General features: G+C 49.3%; 2 protein-coding genes across 2 annotated transcripts in view; both read right to left on the reverse strand.

Moving 5' to 3' along the window:
* Positions 1-15,841, reverse strand: part of LOC145339665 (IgGFc-binding protein-like) — a 41,768-nt gene extending 25,927 nt beyond the window's left edge. Inside the window, exons 1-4 of the mRNA XM_080184179.1 lie at positions 15,452-15,841; positions 14,064-14,634; positions 7,568-8,166; positions 4,698-5,268 (exon numbers count right to left, since the gene is read on the reverse strand). Coding sequence (XP_080040305.1) covers positions 4,698-5,268; positions 7,568-8,166; positions 14,064-14,634; positions 15,452-15,841 — 2,131 coding nt within the window. The remainder of the gene's footprint in view (positions 1-4,697; positions 5,269-7,567; positions 8,167-14,063; positions 14,635-15,451) is intronic.
* Positions 15,842-20,891: 5,050 nt separating this feature from the next.
* On the reverse strand, positions 20,892-26,231 carry LOC145339663 (alpha-tectorin-like). Its single transcript, XM_080184177.1, has 3 exons — positions 26,160-26,231; positions 25,457-26,027; positions 20,892-21,751 (listed from the first exon to the last, which is right to left on the reverse strand). The coding sequence occupies exons 1-3, from the start codon at positions 26,229-26,231 to the stop codon at positions 21,018-21,020; spliced, it is 1,377 nt and encodes a 458-aa protein (XP_080040303.1). The 3' UTR covers positions 20,892-21,017.
* Positions 26,232-26,636: the final 405 nt, after the last annotated feature.

Consider the following 26,636-nt stretch of genomic DNA (forward strand, 5'->3'; position numbering starts at 1 on the left):
GCCGTATGCCTTCTTGACTACCTTCTCCACCTGCATTGCCACTTTCAGTGCCCTATGTACCTGTACACCCAGATCCCTCTGCCTATCAATACTCTTAAGGGTTCTGCCAGTTACTGTATATTTCATATCTGTATTAGACCTTCCAAAATGCATTACCTCACATTTGTCTGGATTAAACTCCATCTGCTACCTCTCTGCCCAAGTCCCGAACTGATCTATATCCTGCTGTATCCTCTGATGGTCCTCATCGCTATCGGCAAATCCACCAACCTTTGTGTCGTCCACAAACTCATTAATCAAAGGAGATTATTTAGGGATGAGGACAGATTTGATTCCAGTGGAGTGGACAGGAAGCTAAAAGGTCGGACAGCGAATGAACAGTGGCCGTTATTTCAGGAGATTCTCAGTTCCTCACAATTAAAATATATCCCAGTGAGGAAGGAAGATGGGAACGGGGGGTAAAAACTATCCATGGATAAACAAGGAGGTTTGAGACAGAGGGTAGTTGTCGAGGGGACCTTTTCTGGCTGGAGGCCAGTCACCAGTGGTGTGCCGCAGGGCTCAGTACTGGGACCTCTCCTCTTTGTAGTATATATAAACGACTTGGAAGAGGGCGTACGTGGTGTGATCAGCAAGTTTGCAGATGACACCAAGATGGCAGGATTGGCAGATACCGAGGAGGACTGTCAGGTGACACAGCAGGATATAGATAGGTTGGTACATTGGGCAGATAGATGGCAGATGGAATTTAATCCTGATAAATGCGAGGTGATGCATTTTGGAAGGAATAATGCAAGGAAGAGTTATGTGATAAAAGGTAGACCGATTAAGAGTATAGAGATACAGAGGGACCTGGGAGTGCAGGTTCACAACTCTCTGAAGGTGTCGACACAGGTGGAGAAGGTTGTGAAGAAAGCTTATGGAATGCTAGCCTTTATAGGAAGGGGTATAGAGTATAAGAGCTGCCGTCTAATGCTTCAGTTGTACAGAACGTTGGTTAGACCGCATTTGGAGTACTGCGTCCAGTTCTGGTCACCTTACTACCGGAAGGACGTGGAGACCCTGGAGAGGGTGCAGAGGAGGTTTACCAGGATGTTGCCTGGCATGGAAGGACTGAGTTACGAGGAAAGGTTGGAGAAACTGGGGCTCTTCTCCTTAGAAGGACGGAGATTAAGGGGGGATCTGATAGAGGTATGTAAAATACTGAAGGGAATAGAAAGAGTGAACAGTGGTAGGCTTTTCCCTAGATTGGGGACAATTACGAGAGGTCACGATCTAAGGGTGAGGGGGGAGAAGTACAATTTGGATATGAGAGGAAGGTTTTTCACGCAGAGGGTCGTGGGGGTATGGAACGCACTACTGAGTAGGGTGGTGGAGGCAGGCACGTTGGACTTGTTTAAGGTTTACTTAGATAGACACATGAGCGAAACAAGGATGGAGGGTTATAGTAGAGGGTATTAAATAGGGTCAGAGCCTCGGGACGATACCGGAAATGTAGTTTTATATGTTAACGTATTGTCTTTTTATTCCACAGGGTCGGTCCACCTTGTTGTCAAACGAGGGGCATGCACACGGTGGGTCGTGCGTGGGCTGCTCTTGGAGGTTCCGGGAGTGGCCTAGTACTTCGTGTCGATGTGTGTGCTTAATCCTGGACCAGCAGATGGGCACCGCAACAGCTCAGTGACTAGCACTGCTAGCTGTGCAGATACATGGATTTGGGCCTGTGTCTGTGGGAGTTTGCGCATTCTCCCTGTGGTTGCGTGGGTTTCCTCCGGGCGCTCCGGTTTCCTCCCACACCCCAAAGATGTGCTTTTAGGCTGATTGGTGTAACAAATTGACCCTACGCTATTCTCCCCTGAATCTGGCTACATTAGGGGTTCCACTCACATACACACAGGGCAGGGTAGGTGTAGGAGGATGCGGTGGCGCGGGCTCGTTGGGCCAAAGGGCCTGTTTCCCGTGCTGGGATGTTCTTTGAGGTCATGGACAAGATAGAGAGAAAAACTAAGGGATATCATACAGCAAAGGGCAGCAGCAGGATGGGAGATTGGGAAACTCTCAAACATCAAGAAAGGAATACTAAAAAAGGAATAAAAAGAGGAAAGGTAAATTACAAAAGAAATCCAGCGCAAAATAGCAAGAAGGATAGTAAAAGCTTCTCTCGGTTTATAAAAGGGAAGAGAGTCACTGGGGTGAGTTCTAGTCCCTCGGAAGATGATGCTGGAGAGTTAATCCTGAGGAACAATGAAATGGGGAGATATTAAATCAATCCTTTGCCTCAGTTTTCACCGTGGAGGACATTTGTACCATTCCTATAGGAACCGGCAAGTCAGAGGCAATAGAAAGGGTAGAACTTCAAACAATCATCATCGATAGGAAAAAGGTACTCAGCAAACTATTGGGATTGAGGGCAGACAAGTCCCCTGGGCCAGATGGCTGACATCTGAGGGAATTAAAGGAAGTGGGAGCAGAGATAGAGGATTCATTGGTTATAATATTCCAAAATTCCCTGGACACGGGAAAGGTTCCAGTGGATTGATAATGTACAAATGTAACACCCTTATTCAAAAAGGGAGGGAGGGACAATGTGGGGAATTACAGAGCAGGTAGTTTAACATCTGTTGTTGGGAAAATGTTTGAATCAATTATGGGCGAAGCAATATTGGGACATTTGGAAAGTCAGAACCTTATCCATCAGAGTCAGCATGGGTTTATGAAAGGCCAATCATGTTTGACTAATTAGCAAGGTTTCTTTGAGGATGTAACAAGGTGGAGAGTGGGGGTCCTGTAGATGTAATATATCTGGAGTTTCGGAAGGAGTTTGATAAGATGCTGCACAAAAGGTGAATTCACAAGGTTAGATCACATGGGGTTAGGGGTGGTTTATTATCTTGGACAGGTGATTGGCTGATGGACAGAAGACAGAGAGTTGGGATAAATGTTTTTTTTTCTGGGGGGCAGGAAGTAACTAGTGGGATCGCAGGGTTTGGTCCTTGTGCCCCAGCTCTGTACAATTGATGTTAGTGACTTGGATACAGGGATAGATGCTCTGTAGCCAGATTAGCAGATGATACAGGTGGCATGGTCACACAGTGATTCCTGGCTTGGGTCACTGTCTATATAGAGTTTGCACATTCTCCCCGTGTCTGCGTGGGTTTCCTCCAAGTGCTCCAGTTTTCTCCCACAGTCCAAAGGTGTGCGGGTTAGGTCGATTGTCCAGGCTAAATTGCCTCTTAGTCTCCTGAGGTGTGTAGGTTCGAGGGGTTAGTGGGTAAAATAGGTTGGGATATAGGGGTAGGGCCTGGGTGGGATTGTGGTCAGCGCAGACTCAATGGGCCGAAGGGCCTCTTTCTGTACTGTAGGATTTCTATGACTCTATGGCACATAAATAGGCGGGACAGTAAGCTGCAATGAGGAAATAAGAACCTTACAAATGGATATGGATAGGTTAGGAGAGTGGGTAAAAATGTGGCAGATAGAGTTTAATGTGGATAAGTGTGTGATGGTGCATTTTGGAAAGAAAAATAGGAAATTGACTTATTATCTAAATGTGGAGAGACTTCGGGATGCTCCGGTGCAGAGGGATCTGGATGTCCTTGTTCATGAATCACCGGAAACTAACGTGGGACAGCAGATAATAAAAGAAAGTGAATGGAGTGTTGGCATTTCTAGCTAAAGGAATAGAATATAAAGGTGAGGAAGTGTTGCTGGAACAATACAGAGCGTCGGTGAGGCTGCACGGGGAGTGTTGTGCACAGTTTGGTTCCCTGTATTTGAGGAAAGATGGAGTGACATTGGAGGCAGTTCAGAGGAGGTTCACTCGATTGATTCCAGAGATGAGGGGGTTGTCGTATGAAGAGAGATTGAACAGTTTAGGCCGATACTTGCTGGAATGTAGAAGAATGAGGGGAGATCAGATTGAGGTATATAAGATGATAAAAGGTTTGGATAAAGTAGAGGTGGAGTGGATTCTTCCTCCTGTGGGACATTCTAGGACAAGAGGTCAGTCTGAGGATAAGGGGCAGCAAATTTCAAACAGGGAAACGACCTCTCCCAAAGGGTTGTGAATCTGTGGAATTCACTCCCCCCAGAGTGGGGTGGGTGCAGGGACAGTGAGTAAATTAAAGGGGGAGTTAGACAGATGTTTAATTGGGAACGGGGTGAAGGGTTATGGGGAGAGGGCAGGAAAATGGGGGGGAGGAGTGTATCAGCCATGATAGTATGACGGAGTGGACTCGATGGGCCAAACGGTCTAATTCTGCTCTCATATCTCAGGTCTCTCATGATTCTTAAATGGGGAACAGTCCCAATCTCCCCAATCCATCCTCATCCCTGGAATCATTCCTGTAAACCTCTCCTGCTCTCTCGCCAATGTCTCCACGTCCTTCCTATAGCGCGGCACCCAGAACTGTGCACAATATTCCCGCTGAGGTCTAACTAATGTCTTGTATAAGTTCAGCACAACCTCCTGCCTCTTGTACTCTGTGCCCCTATTCATAAATCCCAGAATACTATCAGCATCATTAACCCCTCTCCCTCCCCCCGTCCTGCCACCGACACTGATCTCTGCACAGATCCCCCCAGCTCCCTCTGCTCCGGCCCCCTTTCAGAATTGGAACGGGTGAATCCAGTGCCCAGGATATTGAACAGAAACTTGGGAGAGTGAGAGGGTGATCTTTTCAAAGACATCTTCTTACCACAGCCTGTGCCATTTCTCCAGTCTCCGATGGTGATGCCTCTCCTCTGACACTGGTCTGCATAAGATTCAATGGCCTGACAGAGTGACTGGTGGCTTCCGGCTAATGCGCACAGATCAAAGACACAGTTAGCAGTGTAAGCTGTTGGCCTCAGCACCGAGTGACATTGGCGGAATGGCCCCTGGGCATCACTCAGAACCCCACAGTAACTTTCCGAGGCGTAGGCACGGTGAGCTGCTTCAGTGCAGGCGGGGCTGGGGGGGCCTGTGTCGTCCACGCAGCCAGAGCCAGAGGTTGGCCTTTTCCAGCTGTTCCCAAAGGCTGAGGCAGCGGCCAAGGCGCTCCCGTTGGGGGACAGGAAATCGTCAGCAGCCTCTCCGTTGAGGTTTCCACACAGTCCGCACACAGAGCCCCAATAGGTGATTGGGACTGACACCACCGCGTAATGGTTCCAGTCATAGGAGACACTGAGGCCAAAATCCGTCTGCAGCAAGGCCGCTGATCCACTCTGGGAAAGGCCCACTTTTCCAGAGCCTAATCTCAACGGCAAATTAAAGGCCTCACCATTGACCTGTTACCACGGAGACACAGGGAGAAAGGCAGTTACCGACGGAAATATAAGATCAACTCAACAATCTGCGTCCCGCAGTGAGATGTTAGTGTTGCTGACAGTCAGGACGATAGTCTGAGGCTACACACTGACTTTGATCAGCTGGGAAATTGGCCAGAGCAATGGCAGATGGAATTTAATCCTGATAAATGTCAGCTGATACATTTTGGGATAAGAACATAAGAACATAAGAACATAAGAAATAGGAGCAGGAGTAGGCCATCTAGCCCTTCGAGCCTGCCCCGCCATTCAATAAGATCATGGCTGATCTTTCGTGGCTCAGTTCCACTTTCCCGCCCTCTCCCCATAACCCTTAATCCCCTCTCTTATCAAGAACCCATCAACCCGCTTCTTAAAAATATTTAGCGAGGTAGCCTCCACCACTTCAACGGGCAGAGAATTCCAGAGATTCACCACCCTTTGAGTGAAGAAGTTCCTCCTCAACTCCGTTCTAAACCGCCTCCCCTTTATCTTGAGGCTGTGCCCCCTAGTCCTACTGTCTTTTTTGAGCGGGAAGAGTCTCTCCACCTCTATCCTATCCATCCCATTCATCATCTTATACGTCTCAATGAGATCTCCCCTCATTCTTCTAAACTCTAACGAGTACAAGCCTAGTTTATTCAGCCTCTCCTCATAGCTCAATCCCCTCAACTCTGGTATCAGCCTAGTAAACCTCCTCTGCACTCCCTCCAGGGCCAAAATATCCTTGCGCAGGTGCGGCGCCCAAAACTGCACACAGTACTCCAGCTGCGGCCTCACCAATGCCCTATACAGCTGCAGCAAGACCTCCCTACTTTTCTATTCAATCCCCCTCGCTATGAAGGCCAGCATCCCATTCGCCTTCCTGACCACCTGCTGCACCTGCAAGCTGGGTTTTTGCGACTCATGCACAAGGACCCCGAGGTCCCTCTGCACCGTCGCCTGCTGCAGTTTTTCGCCACGTAAGTAATAGTCCTTCCTACCATTCTTCCTACCAAAGTGGACCACCTCACACTTGCCAACATTAAATTCCATTTGCCATTTCCTGGCCCATTCGCCCAGCCTATCTAGATCCTTCTGCAGACTCTCCACACCCTCCGCACAATTTGCCTTTCCCCCAATCTTGGTGTCATCAGCAAATTTCGACACCCTGCACTCGGTTCCCTCCTCCAGATCATCTATATAAATGGTAAATAGCTGAGGCCCCAGCACCGACCCCTGGGGCACCCCACTAGTCACCAACCGCCAATCCGAATAGCACCCATTGACCCCCACTCTCTGCCTCCTATTTGACAACCAATCCTCTATCCACGCTAACACCCTACCCCCAACTCCATGTCCCCTGACCTTCTGCAATAACCTCTTGTGAGGTACCTTGTCAAACGCCTTCTGAAAATCCAGAAAGACCACATCCACCGGCTCTCCTCTATCCACTGCCCTAGACACATCCTCATAGAACTCCAGTAAATTTGTCAGACACGACTTCCCTTTAATGAAACCGTGTTGCGTCCGCCCTATCAAGCAATTCCCTTCAAGATGCCTCGCTATTTCCTCCTTAATGACGGATTCTAACATTTTACCTACCACAGACGTTAAACTAACCGGCCTATAATTCCCCGCCTTTTGCCTGGCACCCTTCTTAAACAACGGCGTAACATTAGCCGTTTTCCAATCTTGTTGAATAAGGGTCGGATTGACACCATCAACAGTGGGTCCACAGTGAGTGTTGAGGAACAAAGGGACCCTGGTGTACAATTCCATAGATCCCTGAAGGTGGGAGCCCAGGGAGATAGAGTGGTGAAGCAGGCGTACGGAAGGCCAAAGCAGAGGATATAGGGACAGGGAGGCCTTGGTACAAACCTGTTTGTGAACAGAACTCCCACTCACCTGATGAAAGGGAAGAGCCCCAAATGCTAGTGGATTTTTGCTACTGAATAAACCTGTTGGACTTTAACCTGGTGTTGTGAGCCTTCTTACAGAGGTGTCTCAGACCAGAGGCTGTTAGTTTAAGGTGAGCAGTAAGTGGTTGAGAGAGGATCTGAGGAAATGGTTTCTGACCCAGAGGGTGGTGGAGGGAAGGTGCTGCCTGAGAGGGTGGTGGAGGCAGGGACTCTCACAACAGTTAAGAAGCATCTGGATGAACACTTCAATCACCAAGGCACAGTGAGCTGTGGACCAGGGACTGGGAAATGGGATGAGTATAGATTGGTATTTGATGGTGGACACTGATATGATGGGCTGAAGGGCCTGTTTGTGTGCTGTCCCACTCTATGATCCTTACCTGAACTTTGCCAGTTTGACCCCTGGACAGCTGGATCTGATATCCGTACACCTGGATCTCAACCAGACGTGTCCAGGACACGGGGCTGGAGCTGCGCTGATCGTTCTCCACCTCAATGTTGAACATTGTGAGGTTCCCAGACACTCCGCAGTACTTACTCAAGGTGTATTTACAAGTTCCCTGGAAATCAAATGTTCTGCCGTCAAAGGTGGAATAATGGGGGTCACCTGTGGCCCAGCAGGTGGCCCTCTCTTTGGGGTAGCAGCCCCGCACTCCGTCCACAAGGCGGCAGTCTTCATGGAGGCTGCAGCTGTGATCTTCACACCTCATGCCCATGGTGGCGTTCCAGCAGGTACATTTTCTGCTGCAGTTCTCTGTTAGGATCACCATCTCACCTTTACTGTAATAACCACCCTGGAACGAGCAGCCACACTGACTGAGGGGCACACACACAGCCCCACTCAGGATGTAGCCATCATCGCACTCACAGCTCTCTCTACAAGGCTGACTGCAGTATAATGGTGCTGTTGTATCGGCACAACTGGCAGGACAGGCGGAACTACAGGCGGCATAGTGACTGTGTGACGGGCAGGGGAGTCCTGAAAGACACAATGACACGGGGGTTACAGTAAAGAACGCAGTGACAGACAAACCCTGTCCTTTCCCTCATTGCTCGGCACAGAAAGCCTCTGGGAGCCGCAAGAACTCAAAGAACAAAGAAAATTCCAGCTCAGGAACAGGCCCTTTGGCCCCTCCAATCCTGCACTGACCCGTGCTGCCCCCGACTGAACTAAAACCCCCTCCCCTTCCGGGGTCCGTATCCCTCTATTCCCATCCTATTCATGGATTTGTCCAAACGCCCCTTAAAACTCACTATCGTATCCGCTTCCACTCCCTCCCCCGGCAGCGAGTTCCAGGCACCCACCCCCCTCTGTGTAAAAAATCTGCCTCGTACATCTCCTTTAAACCTTGTCCCTCGCACCTTAAACCTGTGTCCCCGAGTAATTGGCTCTTCCACCCTGGGGAAAAAGCTTCTGACTATCCACTCTGTCCGTGCCCCTCATAATCTTGTAGACTTCTATCAGGTCTCCCCTCAACCTCCATCGCTCCAGTGAGAACAAACCAAGTTTCTCCAACCTCTCCTCATAGCTAATGCCCTCCATACCAGGGGCAACATCCTGGTAAATCTTTTCTGTCCCCTCTCCAAAGCCTCCACATCCTTCTGGTAGTGTGGCGACCAGAATTGAACACTATATTCCAAGTGCAGCCTAACTAAGGTTCTATAAAGCTGCAACATGACTTGCCAATTTTTAAACTCAATGCCCCGGCCGATGAAGGCAAGCATGCCGTATGCCTTCTTGACTACCTTCTCCACCTGCATTGCCACCTTCAGTGCCCTGTGTACCTGTACACCCAGATCCCTCTGCCTATCAATACTCTTAAGGGTTCTGCCAGTTACTGTATATTTCGTATCTGTATTAGACCTTCCAAAATGCATTACCTCACATTTGTCTGGATTAAACTCCATCTGCTACCTCTCTGCCCAAGTCCCGAACTGATCTATATCCTGCTGTATCCTCTGATGGTCCTCATCGCTATCTGCAAATCCACCAACCTTTGTGTCGTCCACAAACTCATTAATCAAAGGAGATTATTTAGGGATGAGGACAGATTTGATCCCAGTGGAGTGGACAGGAAGCTAAAAGGTCGGACAGCGAATGAACAGTGGCCGTTATTTCAGGAGATTCTCAGTTCCTCACAATTAAAATATATCCCAGTGAGGAAGGAAGATGGGAACGGGGGGTAAAAACTATCCATGGATAAACAAGGAGGTTTGAGACAGAGGGTAGTTGTCGAGGGGACCTTTTCTGGCTGGAGGCCAGTCACCAGTGGTGTGCCGCAGGGCTCAGTACTGGGACCTCTCCTCTTTGTAGTATATATAAACGACTTGGAACAGGGCGTATGTGGTGTGATCAGCAAGTTTGCAGATGACACCAAGATGGCAGGATTGGCAGATACTGAGGAGGACTGTCAGGTGACACAGCAGGATATAGATAGGTTGGTACATTGGGCAGATAGATGGCAGATGGAATTTAATCCTGACAAATGCGAGGTGATGCATTTTGGAAGGAATAATGCAGGGAGGAGCTATGTGATAAAAGGTAGACCGATTAAGAGTATAGAGATACAGAGGGACCTGGGAGTGCAGGTTCACAACTCTCTGAAGGTGTCGACACAGGTGGAGAAGGTTGTGAAGAAAGCTTATGGAATGCTAGCCTTTATAGGAAGGGGTATAGAGTATAAGAGCTGCCGTCTAATGCTTCAGTTGTACAGAACGTTGGTTAGACCGCATTTGGAGTACTGCGTCCAGTTCTGGTCACCTTACTACCGGAAGGACGTGGAGACCCTGGAGAGGGTGCAGAGGAGGTTTACCAGGATGATGCCTGGCATGGAAGGACTGAGTTACGAGGAAAGGTTGGAGAAACTGGGGCTCTTCTCCTTAGAAAGACGGAGATTAAGGGAGGATCTGATAGAGGTATATAAGATACTGAAGGGTATAGAAAGAGTGAACAGTGGTAGGCTTTTCCCTAGATTGGGGACAATTACGAGAGGTCACGATCTAAGGGTGAGGGGGGAGAAGTACAATTTGGATATGAGAGGAAGGTTTTTCACGCAGAGGGTCGTGGGGGTATGGAACGCACTACTGAGTAGGGTGGTGGAGGCAGGCACGTTGGACTTGTTTAAGGTTTACTTAGACACATGAGCGAAACAAGGATGGAGGGTTATAGTAGAGGGTATTAAATAGGGTCAGAGCCTCGGGACGATACCGGAAATGTAGTTTTATATGTTAACGTATTGTCTTTTTATTCCGCAGGTGTCGGTCCACCTTGTTGTCAAATGAGGGGCATGCACACGGTGGGTCGTGCGTGGGCTGCTCTTGGAGGTTCCGGGAGTGGCCTAGTACTTCGTGTCGATGTGTGTGCTTAATCCTGGACCAGCAGATGGGCACCGCAACAGCTCAGTGACTAGCACTGCTAGCTGTGCAGATACATGGATTTGGGCCTGAGTCTGTGGGAGTTTGCGCATTCTCCCCGTGTCTGCGTGGGTTTCCTCCGGGCGCTCCGGTTTCCTCCCACACCCCAAAGATGTGCTTTTAGGCTGATTGGTGTAACAAATTGACCCTACGCTATTCTCCCCTGAATCTGGCTACATTAGGGGTTCCACTCACATACACACAGGGCAGGGTAGGTGGGAGGATGCGGTGGCGCGGGCTCGTTGGGCCGAAGGGCCTGTTTCCCGTGCTGGGATGTTCTTTGAGGTCATGGACAAGATAGAGAGAAAAACTAAGGGATATCATACAGCAAAGGGCAGCAGCAGGATGGGAGATTGGGAAACTCTCAAATATCAAGAAAGGAATACTAAAAAAGGAATAAAAAGAGGAAAGGTAAATTACAAAAGAAATCCAGCGCAAAATAGCAAGAAGGATAGTAAAAGCTTCTCTCGGTTTATAAAAGGGAAGAGAGTCACTGGGGTGAGTTCTAGTCCCTCGGAAGATGATGCTGGAGAGTTAATCCTGAGGAACAATGAAATGGGGAGATATTAAATCAATCCTTTGCCTCAGTTTTCACCGTGGAGGACATTTGTACCATTCCTATAGGAACCGGCAAGTCAGAGGCAATAGAAAGGGTAGAACTTCAAACAATCATCATCGATAGGAAAAAGGTACTCAGCAAACTATTGGGATTGAGGGCAGATAAGTCCCCTGGGCCAGATGGCTGACATCTGAGGGAATTAAAGGAAGTGGGAGCAGAGATAGAGGATTCATTGGTTATAATATTCCAAAATTCCCTGGACACGGGAAAGGTTCCAGTGGATTGATAATGTACAAATGTAACACCCTTATTCAAAAAGGGAGGGAGGGACAATGTGGGGAATTACAGAGCAGGTAGTTTAACATCTGTTGTTGGGAAAATGTTTGAATCAATTATGGGCGAAGTGATATCGGGACATTTGGAAAGTCAGAACCTTATCCATCAGAGTCAGCATGGGTTTATGAAAGGCCAATCATGTTTGACTAATTAGCAAGGTTTCTTTGAGGATGTAACAAGGTGGAGAGTGGGGGTCCTGTAGATGTAATACATCTGGAGTTTCGGAAGGAGTTTGATAAGATGCTGCACAGAAGGTGAATTCACAAGGTTAGATCACATGGGGTTAGGGGTGGTTTATTATCTTGGACAGGTGATTGGCTGATGGACAGAAGACAGAGAGTTGGGATAAATGTTTTTTTTTCTGGAGGGCAGGAAGTAACTAGTGGGATCGCAGGGTTTGGTCCTTGTGCCCCAGCTCTGTACAATCGATGTTAGTGACTTGGATACAGGGATAGATGCTCTGTAGCCAGATTAGCAGATGATACAGGTGGCATGGTCACACAGTGATTCCCGGCTTGGGTCACTGTCTATATGGAGTTTGCACATTCTCCCCGTGTCTGCGTGGGTTTCCTCCAAGTGCTCCAGTTTTCTCCCACAGTCCAAAGGTGTGCGGGTTAGGTCGATTGTCCAGGCTAAATTGCCTCTTAGTCTCCTGAGGTGTGTAGGTTCGAGGGGTTAGTGGGTAAAATAGGTTAGGATATAGGGGTAGGGCCTGGGTGGGATTGTGGTCAGCGCAGACTCAATGGGCCGAAGGGCCTCTTTCTGTACTGTAGGATTTCTATGGCACAAAAATAGGCGGGACAGTAAGCTGCAATGAGGAAATAAGAACCTTACAAACGGATATGGATAGGTTAGGAGAGTGGGTAAAAATGTGGCAGATAGAGTTTAATGTGGATAAGTGTGTGATGGTGCATTTTGGAAAGAAAAATAGGAAATTGACTTATTATCTAAATGTGGAGAGACTTCGGGATGCTCCGGTGCAGAGGGATCTGGGTGTCCTTGTTCATGAATCACCGGAAACTAACGTGGGACAGCAGATACTAAAAGAAAGTGAATGGAGTGTTGGCGTTTCTAGCTAAAGGAATAGAATATAAAGGTGAGGAAGTGTTGCTGGAACAATACAGAGTGTCGGTGAGGCTGCACGGGGAGTGTTGTGCACAGTTTGGTTCCCTGTATTTGAGGAAAGATGGAGTGACATTGGAGGCAGTTCAGAGGAGGTTCACTCGATTGATTCCAGAGATGAGGGGGTTGTCGTATGAAGAGAGATTGAACAGTTTAGGCCGATACTTGCTGGAATGTAGAAGAATGAGGGGAGATCAGATTGAGGTATATAAGATGATAAAAGGTTTGGATAAAGTAGAGGTGGAGTGGATTCTTCCCCCTGTGGGACATTCTAGGACAAGAGGTCAGTCTGAGGATAAGGGGCAGCAAATTTCAAACAGGGAAACGACCTCTCCCAAAGGGTTGTGAATCTGTGGAATTCACTCCCCCCCAGAGTGGGGTGGGTGCAGGGACAGTGAGTAAATTAAAGGGGGAGTTAGACAGATGTTTAATTGGGAACGGGGTGAAGGGTTATGGGGAGAAGGCAGGAAAATGGGGGGGAGGGGTGTATCAGCCATGATAGAATGACGGAGTGGACTCGATGGGCCAAATGGTCTAATTCTGGTCCCCACATTACAGGAAGGATGTGGAGGCTTTGGAGAGGGTGCAGAGGAGGTTTACCAGGATGTTGCCTGGTATGGAGGGGAGGTCCTATGAGGAGAGGCTGAGGGATTTGGCGTTGTTTTCGCTGGAAAGAAGGTGGCTAAGAGGGGATCTTATTGAAACATATAAGATGATTAGAGGTTTAGATAGGGTGGATAGTGATAGCCTTTTTCCTCTGATGGAAAAATCTAGCACGAGGGGGCATGGCTTTAAACTAAGGGGGTTAGTTATAGGACGGATGTCAGGGGTAGGTTCTTTACCCAGAGGGTGGTGAGGGACTGGAATGCCCTGCCTGCTGCAGTTGTAAATGCGCCTAGTTTGGGGGCGTTTAAGAGGTCTGTGGATAGGTTTATGGACGAAAAGGGATTGGTTTAGGTTAGTGGGTCATTGTTGTTGTTTTTTTTTAACTGGTCGGCGCAACATCTATGTTCTATATCTCAGGTCTCTCATGATTCTTAAATGGGGAACAGTCCCAATCTCCCCAATCCATCCTCATCCCTGGAACCATTCCTGTAAACCTCTCCTGCTCTCTCGCCAATGTCTCCACGTCCTTCCTATAGCGCGGCACCCAGAACTGTGCACAATATTCCCGCTGAGGTCTAACTAATGTCTTGTATAAGTTCAGCACAACCTCCTGCCTCTTGTACTCTGTGCCCCCATTCATAAATCCCAGAATACTATCAGCATCATTAACCCCTCTCCCTCCCCCCGTCCTGCCACCGACACTGATCTCTGCACAGATCCCCCCAGCTCCCTCTGCTCCGGCCCCCTTTCAGAATTGGAACGGGTGAATCCAGTGCCCAGGATATTGAACAGAAACTTGGGAGAGTGAGAGGGTGATCTTTTCAAAGACATCTTCTTACCACAGCCTGTGCCATTTCTCCAGTCTCCGATGGTGATGCCTCTCCTCTGACACTGGTCTGCATAAGATTCAATGGCCTGACAGAGTGACTGGTGGCTTCCGGCTAATGCGCACAGATCAAAGACACAGTTAGCAGTGTAAGCTGTTGGCCTCAGCACCGAGTGACATTGGCGGAATGGCCCCTGGGCATCACTCAGAACCCCACAGTAACTTTCCGAGGCGTAGGCACGGTGAGCTGCTTCAGTGCAGGCGGGGCTGGGGGGGCCTGTGTCGTCCACGCAGCCAGAGCCAGAGGTTGGCCTTTTCCAGCTGTTCCCAAAGGCTGAGGCAGCGGCCAAGGCGCTCCCGTTGGGGGACAGGAAATCGTCAGCAGCCTCTCCGTTGAGGTTTCCACACAGTCCGCACACAGAGCCCCAATAGGTGATTGGGACTGACACCACCGCGTAATGGTTCCAGTCATAGGAGACACTGAGGCCAAAATCCGTCTGCAGCAAGGCCGCTGATCCACTCTGGGAAAGGCCCACTTTTCCAGAGCCTAATCTCAACGGCAAATTAAAGGCCTCGCCATTGACCTGTTACCACGGAGACACAGGGAGAAAGGCAGTTACCGACGGAAATATAAGATCAACTCAACAATCTGCGTCCCGCAGTGAGATGTTAGTGTTGCTGACAGTCAGGACGATAGTCTGAGGCTACACACTGACTTTGATCAGCTGGGAAATTGGCCAGAGCAATGGCAGATGGAATTTAATCCTGATAAATGTCAGCTGATACATTTTGGGATGTTGAATAAGGGTCGGATTGACACCATCAACAGTGGGTCCACAGTGAGTGTTGGGGAACAAAGGGACCCTGGTGTACAATTCCATAGATCCCTGAAGGTGGGAGCCCAGGGAGATAGAGTGGTGAAGCAGGCGTACGGAAGGCCAAAGCAGAGGATATAGGGACAGGGAGGCCTTGGTACAAACCTGTTTGTGAACAGAACTCCCACTCACCTGATGAAAGGGAAGAGCCCCAAATGCTAGTGGATTTTTGCTACTGAATAAACCTGTTGGACTTTAACCTGGTGTTGTGAGCCTTCTTACAGAGGTGTCTCAGACTAGAGGCTGTTAGTTTAAGGTGAGCAGTAAGTGGTTTAGAGAGGATCTGAGGAAATGCTTTCTGACCCAGAGGGTGGTGGAGGGAAGGTGCTGCCTGAGAGGGTGGTGGAGGCAGGGACTCTCACAACAGTTAAGAAGCATCTGGATGAACACTTCAATCACCAAGGCACAGTGAGCTGTGGACCAGGGACTGGGAAATGGGATGAGTATAGATTGGTATTTGATGGTGGACACAGATATGATGGGCTGAAGGGCCTGTTTGTGTGCTGTCCCACTCTATGATCCTTACCTGAACTTTGCCAGTTTGACCCCTGGACAGCTGGATCTGATATCCGTACACCTGGATCTCAACCAGACGTGTCCAGGACACGGGGCTGGAGCTGCGCTGATCATTCTCCACCTCAATGTTGAACATTGTGAGGTTCCCAGACACTCCGCAGTACTTACTCAAGGTGTATTTACAAGTTCCCTGGAAATCAAATGTTCTGCCGTCAAAGGTGGAATAATGGGGGTCACCTGTGGCCCAGCAGGTGGCCCTCTCTTTGGGGTAGCAGCCCCGCACTCCGTCCACAAGGCGGCAGTCTTCATGGAGGCTGCAGCTGTGATCTTCACACCTCATGCCCATGGTGGCGTTCCAGCAGGTACATTTTCTGCTGCAGTTCTCTGTTAGGATCACCATCTCACCTTTACTGTAATAACCACCCTGGAACGAGCAGCCACACTGACTGAGGGGCACACACACAGCCCCACTCAGGATGTAGCCATCATCGCACTCACAGCTCTCTCTACAAGGCTGACTGCAGTATAATGGTGCTGTTGTATCAGCACAACTGGCAGGACAGGCGGAACTACAGGCGGCATAGTGACTGTGTGACGGGCAGGGGAGTCCTGAAAGACACAATGACACGGGGGTTACAGTAAAGAACGCAGTGACAGACAAACCCTGTCCTTTCCCTCATTGCTCGGCACAGAAAGCCTCTGGGAGCCGCAAGAACTCAAAGAACAAAGAAAATTCCAGCTCAGGAACAGGCCCTTCGGCCCCTCCAATCCTGCACTGACCCGTGCTGCCTCCGACTGAACTAAAACCCCCTCCCCTTCTGGGGTCCGTATCCCTCTATTCCCATCCTATTCATGGATTTGTCCAAACGCCCCTTAAAACTCACTATCGTATCCGCTTCCACTCCCTCCCCCGGCAGCGAGTTCCAGACACCCACCCCCCTCTGTGTAAAAAATCTGCCTCGTACATCTCCTTTAAACCTTGCCCCTCGCACCTTAAACCTGTGTCCCCGAGTAATTGACTCTTCCATCCTGGGAAAAAGCTTCTGACTATCCACTCTGTCCGTGCCCCTCATAATCTTGTAGACTTCTATCAGGTCTCCCCTCAACCTCCGTCGCTCCAGTGAGAACAAACCAAGTTTCTCCAACCTCTCCTCATAGCTAATGCCCTCCATACCAGGCAACATCCTGGTAAATCTTTTCTGTACCCTCTCCAAAGGAGAGTCTCCAACTGATCTATATCCTGCTGTATCCTCTGATGGTCCTCATTGCTATCCGCAAATCCACCGACCTTTGTGTCATCTGCAAACTTACTGATCAAACCAGTTACCTTTTCCTCCAAATCATTTCTATATATTACAAACAGCAAAGGTCCCAGCACTGATCCCTGAGGAGTGACACCATTCGGCCCATTGTGTCTGTACTGGCTCTCCAATCCAGCATGGTGACCCAGTGCCATTCCCCGGCCTTTCCCCCGTCTCCCTGCACATCGTTTCCATTCGAATCACCATCCGACTCCCTCTCGAATCCCTCAATCGATCCTGCCTCCACCACACTCCCAGACAGAACATTCCAGAACCCAGCCCCTCGCTGGGTCAGAGTTTCCCCTCACATCACACTGGCTTCTTTTACAAATCAGTTTCTATCTGTGTCCTCTCACTCCCGATGCTTCTCCGAGTGGGAACAGTTTCTCCCGATTTCCTCTGTCCAGCTCCCTTTGAACATCTGGATCTAATCTCCTCTGAGCCTGTCCTCTCTCCCAAGGAGGATGGAACCAACCAGGGAGCAGCTTACTCTGGTTTGGGTGTTGTACAATGGGGGGGCTGATTGATCCCCTCATAGTTAAAGGATCTGGAGGGAGGGGTGAGCATCGTACGATAGAATTCAAACTTCAGTTTGGGGCTGAGAAAGTGGGACTCTCACACTGGTATTCTGGAATTAATCCAAAGGAGATTATTTAGGGATGAGGACAGATCGGATCCCAGTGGAGTGGACAGGAAGCTAAAAGGTCGGACAGCGAATGAACAGTGGCCGTTGTTTCAGGAGATTCTGAATTCCTCACAATTAAAATATATCCCAGTGAGGAAGGAAGATGGAAACGGGGGGTAAAAACTATCCATGGATAAACAAGGAGGTCATGGACAGGATAGAGAGGAAAACTAAGGGATATCAGACTGCAAAGGGCAGCAGCAGGATGGGAGATTGGGAAACTCTCAAACATCAACACCTGGTGGTGTTGTGGATGGTCTGGAGGGATGTCAGGAGTTGCAGTGTGACATAAATAGGATGCAGGACTGGGCGGAGAAGTGGCAGGTGGACTTCAACCCGGATAAATGTGTAGTCGTCCATTTTGGCAGGACCAACGGGATGAACGAGTACACTATCAAGGGCAGGAGTCTTAGTAGTGTTGAAGAGCAGAAGGATCTTGGGGTCCGGGTCCACAGGACTCTTCAATCGGCCTCACAGGTGGAGGATGTGGTCAAGAAGGCGTATGGTGTACTGGCCTTCATTAATCGAGGGATTGAGTTTAGGAGTCGGGAGGTAATGCTGCAACTTTATAAGACCCTTGTCAGACCTCACTTGGAGTACTGTGCGCAGTTCTGGTCGCCTCACTACAGGAAGGATGTGGAAGCTATTGAGAGGGTGCAGAGGAGATTTACAAGGATGTTGCCTGGACTGGGAGGCATGTCTTATGAAGATAGGTTGAGGGAGCTGGGACTCTTCTCCCTGGGGAGACGAAGGTTGAGAGGCGACCTGATAGAGTTTTATAAGATGTTGAGAGGTATAGATAGGGTGGATTCTCAGAGGCTATTTCCCAGGGTTGAAATGGTCGCTACGAGAGGACACAGATTTAAGGTGCGGGGAAGAAAGTACAGAAGTGATGTTAGGGGTAAGTTTTTCACTCAGAGGGTGGTGAGTGAATGGAATCGGCTGCCGTCAGTGGTGGTGGAGGTGAACTCGCTGGGGTCTTTTAAAAGACTTCTGGATGAGTATATGGGATTTAATGGGGTTGAGGGTTATAGATAGGTCTGGGAGGGAGGGATATCATCGGTGCAACTTGTGGGCCGAAGGGCCTGTTTGGGCTGTGATGTTCTATCAACAAATGGATACTAAAAAAGGAATAAAAAGAATGAACGTGAATTACAAAAGAAAAGCAGCGCAAAATATCAAAACCAGATCACATCACAGAACAGAGAGTATTGAAGGAGCAGGAATCGGACCTCAGGCAGAGTAAAACAGGTGACAGTGTGAGAAGGGAGGGCTGAGAGTGTTGGACTGAAATACACACAGTGCACGGAACAAGGTAAATGAGCTTGTTGCGCACATTGAAATTGGCCGGTATGATGTTGTGGGCGTCACAGAGACGTATCTGCAAGGGGAGCGGGGCTGGGATTGAACTATCCAAGGATCTGTGTCCTATCGGAAGGACAGGGAGACGGGCAAAGGGGGAGGGGTTGAATTGTTTGGAAGGAATGAAGTTAAATCGATAACAGGAAGTGATACGGGATCAGAAGGCACAGAATCTGTGTGGGTGGAGGTGAGGAATCGCCAAGTTAAAAAGACCCTGATGGGAGTTATGTACAGACCCCCTCCCCAAGCAGGAGACAGGGTGGGGGGGGAGGGCGCAGAGAATAAATCAGGAGATAGAAAAGGCAAATAAAAAAGGCAACGTTACAATAATCCTGGGGGGACTTCAATATGCAGGAGGACTGGGAAAATCAGGTAGGTAATAGATCCCAAGAAAAGGAATTTGTGGAATGTCGAAGAGATGGAGCAGCTTGTGACGGAGCCGGCTAGGGAACAGGGAATTGTGGATTGGGTGATGTGTAATGAGGCTGAATTGACTGAAGGAATCCTTAGGGAGCAGTGACCACAATAAACTAGAAAATCTCAATCTAATCTCCTCTCAGCCTCTCCTCTCTCCAAGAACAGCCCCAATCTCCCCAATCCATCCTCATCCCTGGAACCATTCCTGTAAACCTCTCCTGCTCTCTCGCCAATGTCTCCACGTCCTTCCTATAGCGCGGCACCCAGAACTGTGCACAATATTCCCGCTGAGGTCTAACTAATGTCTTGTATAAGTTCAGCACAACCTCCTGCCTCTTGTACTCTGTGCCCCTATTCATAAATCCCAGAATACTATCAGCATCATTAACCCCTCTCCCTCCCCCCGTCCTGCCACCGACACTGATCTCTGCACAGATCCCCCCAGCTCCCTCTGCTCCGGCCCCCTTTCAGAATTGGAACGGGTGAATCCAGTGCCCAGGATATTGAACAGAAACTTGGGAGAGTGAGAGGGTGATCTTTTCAAAGACATCTTCTTACCACAGCCTGTGCCATTTCTCCAGTCTCCGATGGTGATGCCTCTCCTCTGACACTGGTCTGCATAAGATTCAATGGCCTGACAGAGTGACTGGTGGCTTCCGGCTAATGCGCACAGATCAAAGACACAGTTAGCAGTGTAAGCTGTTGGCCTCAGCACCGAGTGACATTGGCGGAATGGCCCCTGGGCATCACTCAGAACCCCACAGTAACTTTCCGAGGCGTAGGCACGGTGAGCTGCTTCAGTGCAGGCGGGGCTGGGGGGGCCTGTGTCGTCCACGCAGCCAGAGCCAGAGGTTGGCCTTTTCCAGCTGTTCCCAAAGGCTGAGGCAGCGGCCAAGGCGCTCCCGTTGGGGGACAGGAAATCGTCAGCAGCCTCTCCGTTGAGGTTTCCACACAGTCCGCACACAGAGCCCCAATAGGTGATTGGGACTGACACCACCGCGTAATGGTTCCAGTCATAGGAGACACTGAGGCCAAAATCCGTCTGCAGCAAGGCCGCTGATCCACTCTGGGAAAGGCCCACTTTTCCAGAGCCTAATCTCAACGGCAAATTAAAGGCCTCGCCATTGACCTGTTACCACGGAGACACAGGGAGAAAGGCAGTTACCGACGGAAATATAAGATCAACTCAACAATCTGCGTCCCGCAGTGAGATGTTAGTGTTGCTGACAGTCAGGACGATAGTCTGAGGCTACACACTGACTTTGATCAGCTGGGAAATTGGCCAGAGCAATGGCAGATGGAATTTAATCCTGATAAATGTCAGCTGATACATTTTGGGATGTTGAATAAGAGTCGGATTGACACCATCAACAGTGGGTCCACAGTGAGTGTTGAGGAACAAAGGGACCCTGGTGTACAATTCCATAGATCCCTGAAGGTGGGAGCCCAGGGAGATAGAGTGGTGAAGCAGGCGTACGGAAGGCCAAAGCATAGGATATAGGGACAGGGAGGCCTTGGTACAAACCTGTTTGTGAACAGAACTCCCACTCACCTGATGAAAGGGAAGAGCCCCAAATGCTAGTGGATTTTTGCTACTGAATAAACCTGTTGGACTTTAACCTGGTGTTGTGAGCCTTCTTACAGAGGTGTCTCAGACCAGAGGCTGTTAGTTTAAGGTGAGCAGTAAGTGGTTTAGAGAGGATCTGAGGAAATGCTTTCTGACCCAGAGGGTGGTGGAGGGAAGGTGCTGCCTGAGAGGGTGGTGGAGGCAGGGACTCTCACAACAGTTAAGAAGCATCTGGATGAACACTTCAATCACCAAGGCACAGTGAGCTGTGGACCAGGGACTGGGAAATGGGATGAGTATAGATTGGTATTTGATGGTGGACACAGATATGATGGGCTGAAGGGCCTGTTTGTGTGCTGTCCCACTCTATGATCCTTACCTGAACTTTGCCAGTTTGACCCCTGGACAGCTGGATCTGATATCCGTACACCTGGATCTCAACCAGACGTGTCCAGGACACGGGGCTGGAGCTGCGCTGATCATTCTCCACCTCAATGTTGAACATTGTGAGGTTCCCAGACACTCCGCAGTACTTACTCAAGGTGTATTTACAAGTTCCCTGGAAATCAAATGTTCTGCCGTCAAAGGTGGAATAATGGGGGTCACCTGTGGCCCAGCAGGTGGCCCTCTCTTTGGGGTAGCAGCCCCGCACTCCGTCCACAAGGCGGCAGTCTTCATGGAGGCTGCAGCTGTGATCTTCACACCTCATGCCCATGGTGGCGTTCCAGCAGGTACATTTTCTGCTGCAGTTCTCTGTTAGGATCACCATCTCACCTTTACTGTAATAACCACCCTGGAACGAGCAGCCACACTGACTGAGGGGCACACACACAGCCCCACTCAGGATGTAGCCATCATCGCACTCACAGCTCTCTCTACAAGGCTGACTGCAGTATAATGGTGCTGTTGTATCGGCACAACTGGCAGGACAGGCGGAACTACAGGCGGCATAGTGACTGTGTGACGGGCAGGGGAGTCCTGAAAGACACAATGACACGGGGGTTACAGTAAAGAACGCAGTGACAGACAAACCCTGTCCTTTCCCTCATTGCTCGGCACAGAAAGCCTCTGGGAGCCGCAAGAACTCAAAGAACAAAGAAAATTCCAGCTCAGGAACAGGCCCTTCGGCCCCTCCAATCCTGCACTGACCCGTGCTGCCCCCGACTGAACTAAAACCCCCTCCCCTTCCGGGGACCGTATCCCTCTATTCCCATCCTATTCATGGATTTGTCCAAACACCCCTTAAAACTCACTATCGTATCCGCTTCCACTCCCTCCCCCGGCAGCGAGTTCCAGGCACCCACCCCCCTCTGTGTAAAAAATCTGCCTCGTACATCTCCTTTAAACCTTGCCCCTCGCACCTTAAACCTGTGCCCCCGAGTAATTGACTCTTCCACCCTGGGAAAAAGCTTCTGACTATCCACTCTGTCCATGCCTCTCATAATCTTGTAGACTTCTATCTGGTCTCCCCTCAACCTCCGTCGCTCCAGTGAGAACAAACCAAGTTTCTCCAACCTCTCCCCACAGCTAATGCCCTCCATACCAGGCAACATCCTGGTAAATCTTTTCTGTACCCTCTCCAAAGCCTCCACATCCTTCTGGTAGTGTGGTGACCAGAATTGAACACTATATTCCAAGTGCAGCCTAATTAAGGTTCTATAAAGCTGCAACATGACTTGCCAATTTTTAAACTCAATGCCCTGGCCGATGAAGGCAAGCATGCCGTATGCCTTCCTGACTACCTTCTCCACCTGCATTGTCACTTTCAGTGCCCTGTGTACCTGTACACCCAGATCCCTCTGCCTATCAATACTCTTAAGGGTTCTGCCATTTACTGTATATTTCCTATCTGTATTAGACCTTCCAAAATGCATTACCTCACACTTGTCTGGATTAAACTCCATCTGCCATCTCTCTGCCCAAGCCTCCAACTGAATTTGCAGGGGCCCTGGCAGACATATTTAAAATGTCAGTATTCACGGGGGAGGTGCCGGATGATTGGAGGGTGACTCATGTTGTTCCGTTGTTTAAAAAAGGTTCCAAAAGAAATCCGGGAAATTACAGTCCAGTAAGTTTGACATCGGTGGTGGGCAAGTTATTGGAAGGTGTGATAAGATCTACAAATATTTGGATAGACAGGGACTTATTAGGGAGAGTCAACATGGCTTTGTGCGTGGTCGGTCATGTTTAACCAATCTATGAGAGATTTTCGAGGAGGTCACCAGGAAAGTGGATGAAGGGAAGGCGGTGGATGTTGTCTACCTGGATTTCAGCAAGGCCTTTGACAAGGTCCCTCATGGGAGGTTAGTTAGGAAGGTTCTCTCGCTGGGTATACATGGGGAGATAGTAAATTGGATTAGACACTGGCTCAATGGAAGAAGCCAGAGAGTGGTTGTGGAGGATTGCTTCTCTGAGTGGAGGCCTGTGACGAGTGGAGTGCCGCAGGGATCAGTGTTGGGTCCATTGTTGTTTGTCATCGATATCAATGATCTGGATGATAATGTGGTAAATTGGATCAGCAAATTTGCTGATGATATAAAGATTGGAGGTGTAGTGGACAGTGAGGAAGGTTTTCACAGCTTGCAGAGGGATTTAGACCAACTAGAAAAATGGGCTGAAAAATGGCAAATGGAATTTAATGCAGACAAGTTTAATGGAGTTTAATGTGGAGAAGTTGGAGTTTAATGTGGAGAAGTGTGAGGTAATTCATTTCGGTGGGAATAACAGATGTGTTGAGTATAGGGCTAACGGGAGGACTTTGAATAGTGTTGATGAACAGAGGGATCTAGGTGTATGTGTACATAGATCCCTGAAAGTTGGGAATCAAGTAGATAAGGTTGTTAAGAAGGCATACGGTGTCTTGGCGTTTATTGGTAGGGGGATTGAATTTAGGAGTCGCAGCGTCATGTTGCAACTGTACACAACTCTGGTGCGGCCGCACTTGGAGTATTGTGTGCAGTTCTGGTCCCCACATTACAGGAAGGATGTGGAGGCTTTGGAGAGGGTGCAGAGGAGGTTTACCAGGATGTTGCCTGGTATGGAGGGGAGGTCCTATGAGGAGAGACTGAGAGATTTGGGGTTGTTTTCGCTGGAAAGAAGGCGGCTAAGAGGGGACCTTATTGAAACATATAACATGATTAGAGGTTTAGACAGGGTGGATAGTGATAGCCTTTTTCCTAGGATGGAGAAAGCTAGCACGAGGGGGCATGGCTTTAAATTAAGGGGGGGTAGTTATAGGACGGATGTCAGGGGTAGGTTCTTTACCCAGAGGGTGGTGAGGGACTGGAATGCCCTGCCAGCTGCAGTTGTAAATGCGCCTAGTTTGGGGGCATTTAAGAGATCTGTGGATAGGTTTATGGACGAAATGGGATTGGTTTAGATTAGTGGGTTAGTGTTTTTTTTTAAAAAGCTGGTCGGCGCAACATCGTGGGCCGAAGGGCCTGTTCTGCGCTGTAATGTTCTATGTTCTAAGTGTGAGGTATCGCACTTTGGAACAACAAACCAAAGTAGAACGTACAGGGTAAATGGTAGGACTCTGAAGAGTGCAGTAGAACAGAGGGATCTGGGAATACAGGTACAGAATTCCCTAAAAGTGACGTCACAGGTGGATAGGGTTGTAAAGAGTGCTTTTGGTACATTGGCCTTTATAAATCGGAGTATCGAGTATAAAAGTTGGAGTGTTATGGTGAGGTTATATAAGTCATTGGTGAGGCTGAATGTAGAGTATTGTGTAGAGTTTTGGTCACCTAATTACAGGAAGGATGTAAATAAGGTTGAAAGAGTGCGGAGAAGGTTCACGAGGATGTTGCCGGGACTTGAGAAGCTGAGTTACAGAGAGAGATTGAATAGGTTAGGACTTTATTCCCTGGAGAATGAGGGGAGATTTGATAGAGGTGTATAAGGTGAGATGGGTATCGATAGAGTGAATGCAAGCAGGCTTTTTCCACTGAGGCTAGGGGAGAAAAAACCCAGAGGGCATGGGTTAAGGGTGAAGGGGGGACAGTTTAAAGGGAATATTAGGGGGGGGATTCTTCACACAGAGAGTGGTGGGAGTGTGGAATGAGCTGCCGGATAAAGTGGTAAATGCGGGGTCACTTTTAACATTTAAGAAAAACTTGGATGGGTTCATGGATGAGAGGGGTGTGGAGGGATAGGGTCCAAGAGCAGGTCAGTGGGACTAGGCAAAAAATGGTTCAGCACAGACAAGAAGGGCCAAAAGGCCTGTTTCTGAGCTGGAATTTTCCATGGTTCTATCAAATCAGCTCTCAGCCTCTCCCCTCTCCAAGAACAGTCCCAATCTCCCCAATCCATCCTCATCCCTGGAACCATTCCTGTAAACCTCTCCTGCTCTCTTGCCAATGTCTCCACGTCCTTCCTATAGCGCGGCACCCAGAACTGTGCACAATATTCCCGCTGAGGTCTAACTAATGTCTTGTATAAGTTCAGCACAACCTCCTGCCTCTTGTACTCTGTGCCCCTATTCATAAATCCCAGAATACTATCAGCATCATTAACCCCTCTCCCCCCCCCGTCCTGCCACCGACACTGATCTCTGCACAGATCCCCCCAGCTCCCTCTGCTCCGGCCCCCTTTCAGAATTGGAACGGGTGAATCCAGTGCCCAGGATATTGAACAGAAACTTGGGAGAGTGAGAGGGTGATCTTTTCAAAGACATCTTCTTACCACAGCCTGTGCCATTTCTCCAGTCTCCGATGGTGATGCCTCTCCTCTGACACTGGTCTGCATAAGATTCAATGGCCTGACAGAGTGACTGGTGGCTTCCGGCTAATGCGCACAGATCAAAGACACAGTTAGCAGTGTAAGCTGTTGGCCTCAGCACCGAGTGACATTGGCGGAATGGCCCCTGGGCATCACTCAGAACCCCACAGTAACTTTCCGAGGCGTAGGCACGGTGAGCTGCTTCAGTGCAGGCGGGGCTGGGGGGGCCTGTGTCGTCCACGCAGCCAGAGCCAGAGGTTGGCCTTTTCCAGCTGTTCCCAAAGGCTGAGGCAGCGGCCAAGGCGCTCCCGTTGGGGGACAGGAAATCGTCAGCAGCCTCTCCGTTGAGGTTTCCACACAGTCCGCACACAGAGCCCCAATAGGTGATTGGGACTGACACCACCGCGTAATGGTTCCAGTCATAGGAGACACTGAGGCCAAAATCCGTCTGCAGCAAGGCCGCTGATCCACTCTGGGAAAGGCCCACTTTTCCAGAGCCTAATCTCAACGGCAAATTAAAGGCCTCGCCATTGACCTGTTACCACGGAGACACAGGGAGAAAGGCAGTTACCGACGGAAATATAAGATCAACTCAACAATCTGCGTCCCGCAGTGAGATGTTAGTGTTGCTGACAGTCAGGACGATAGTCTGAGGCTACACACTGACTTTGATCAGCTGGGAAATTGGCCAGAGCAATGGCAGATGGAATTTAATCCTGATAAATGTCAGCTGATACATTTTGGGATGTTGAATAAGAGTCGGATTGACACCATCAACAGTGGGTCCACAGTGAGTGTTGAGGAACAAAGGGACCCTGGTGTACAATTCCATAGATCCCTGAAGGTGGGAGCCCAGGGAGATAGAGTGGTGAAGCAGGCGTACGGAAGGCCAAAGCAGAGGATATAGGGACAGGGAGGCCTTGGTACAAACCTGTTTGTGAACAGAACTCCCACTCACCTGATGAAAGGGAAGAGCCCCAAATGCTAGTGGATTTTTGCTACTGAATAAACCTGTTGGACTTTAACCTGGTGTTGTGAGCCTTCTTACAGAGGTGTCTCAGACTAGAGGCTGTTCGTTTGAGGTGAGCAGTAAGTGGTTTAGAGAGGATCTGAGGAAATGCTTTCTGACCCAGAGGGTGGTGGA

This window comes from Carcharhinus amblyrhynchos, unplaced genomic scaffold, assembly GCF_965287045.1.
Source record: "Carcharhinus amblyrhynchos unplaced genomic scaffold, sCarAmb.v2.hapA scaffold_596, whole genome shotgun sequence".
Classification (NCBI taxonomy): domain Eukaryota; kingdom Metazoa; phylum Chordata; class Chondrichthyes; order Carcharhiniformes; family Carcharhinidae; genus Carcharhinus; species Carcharhinus amblyrhynchos.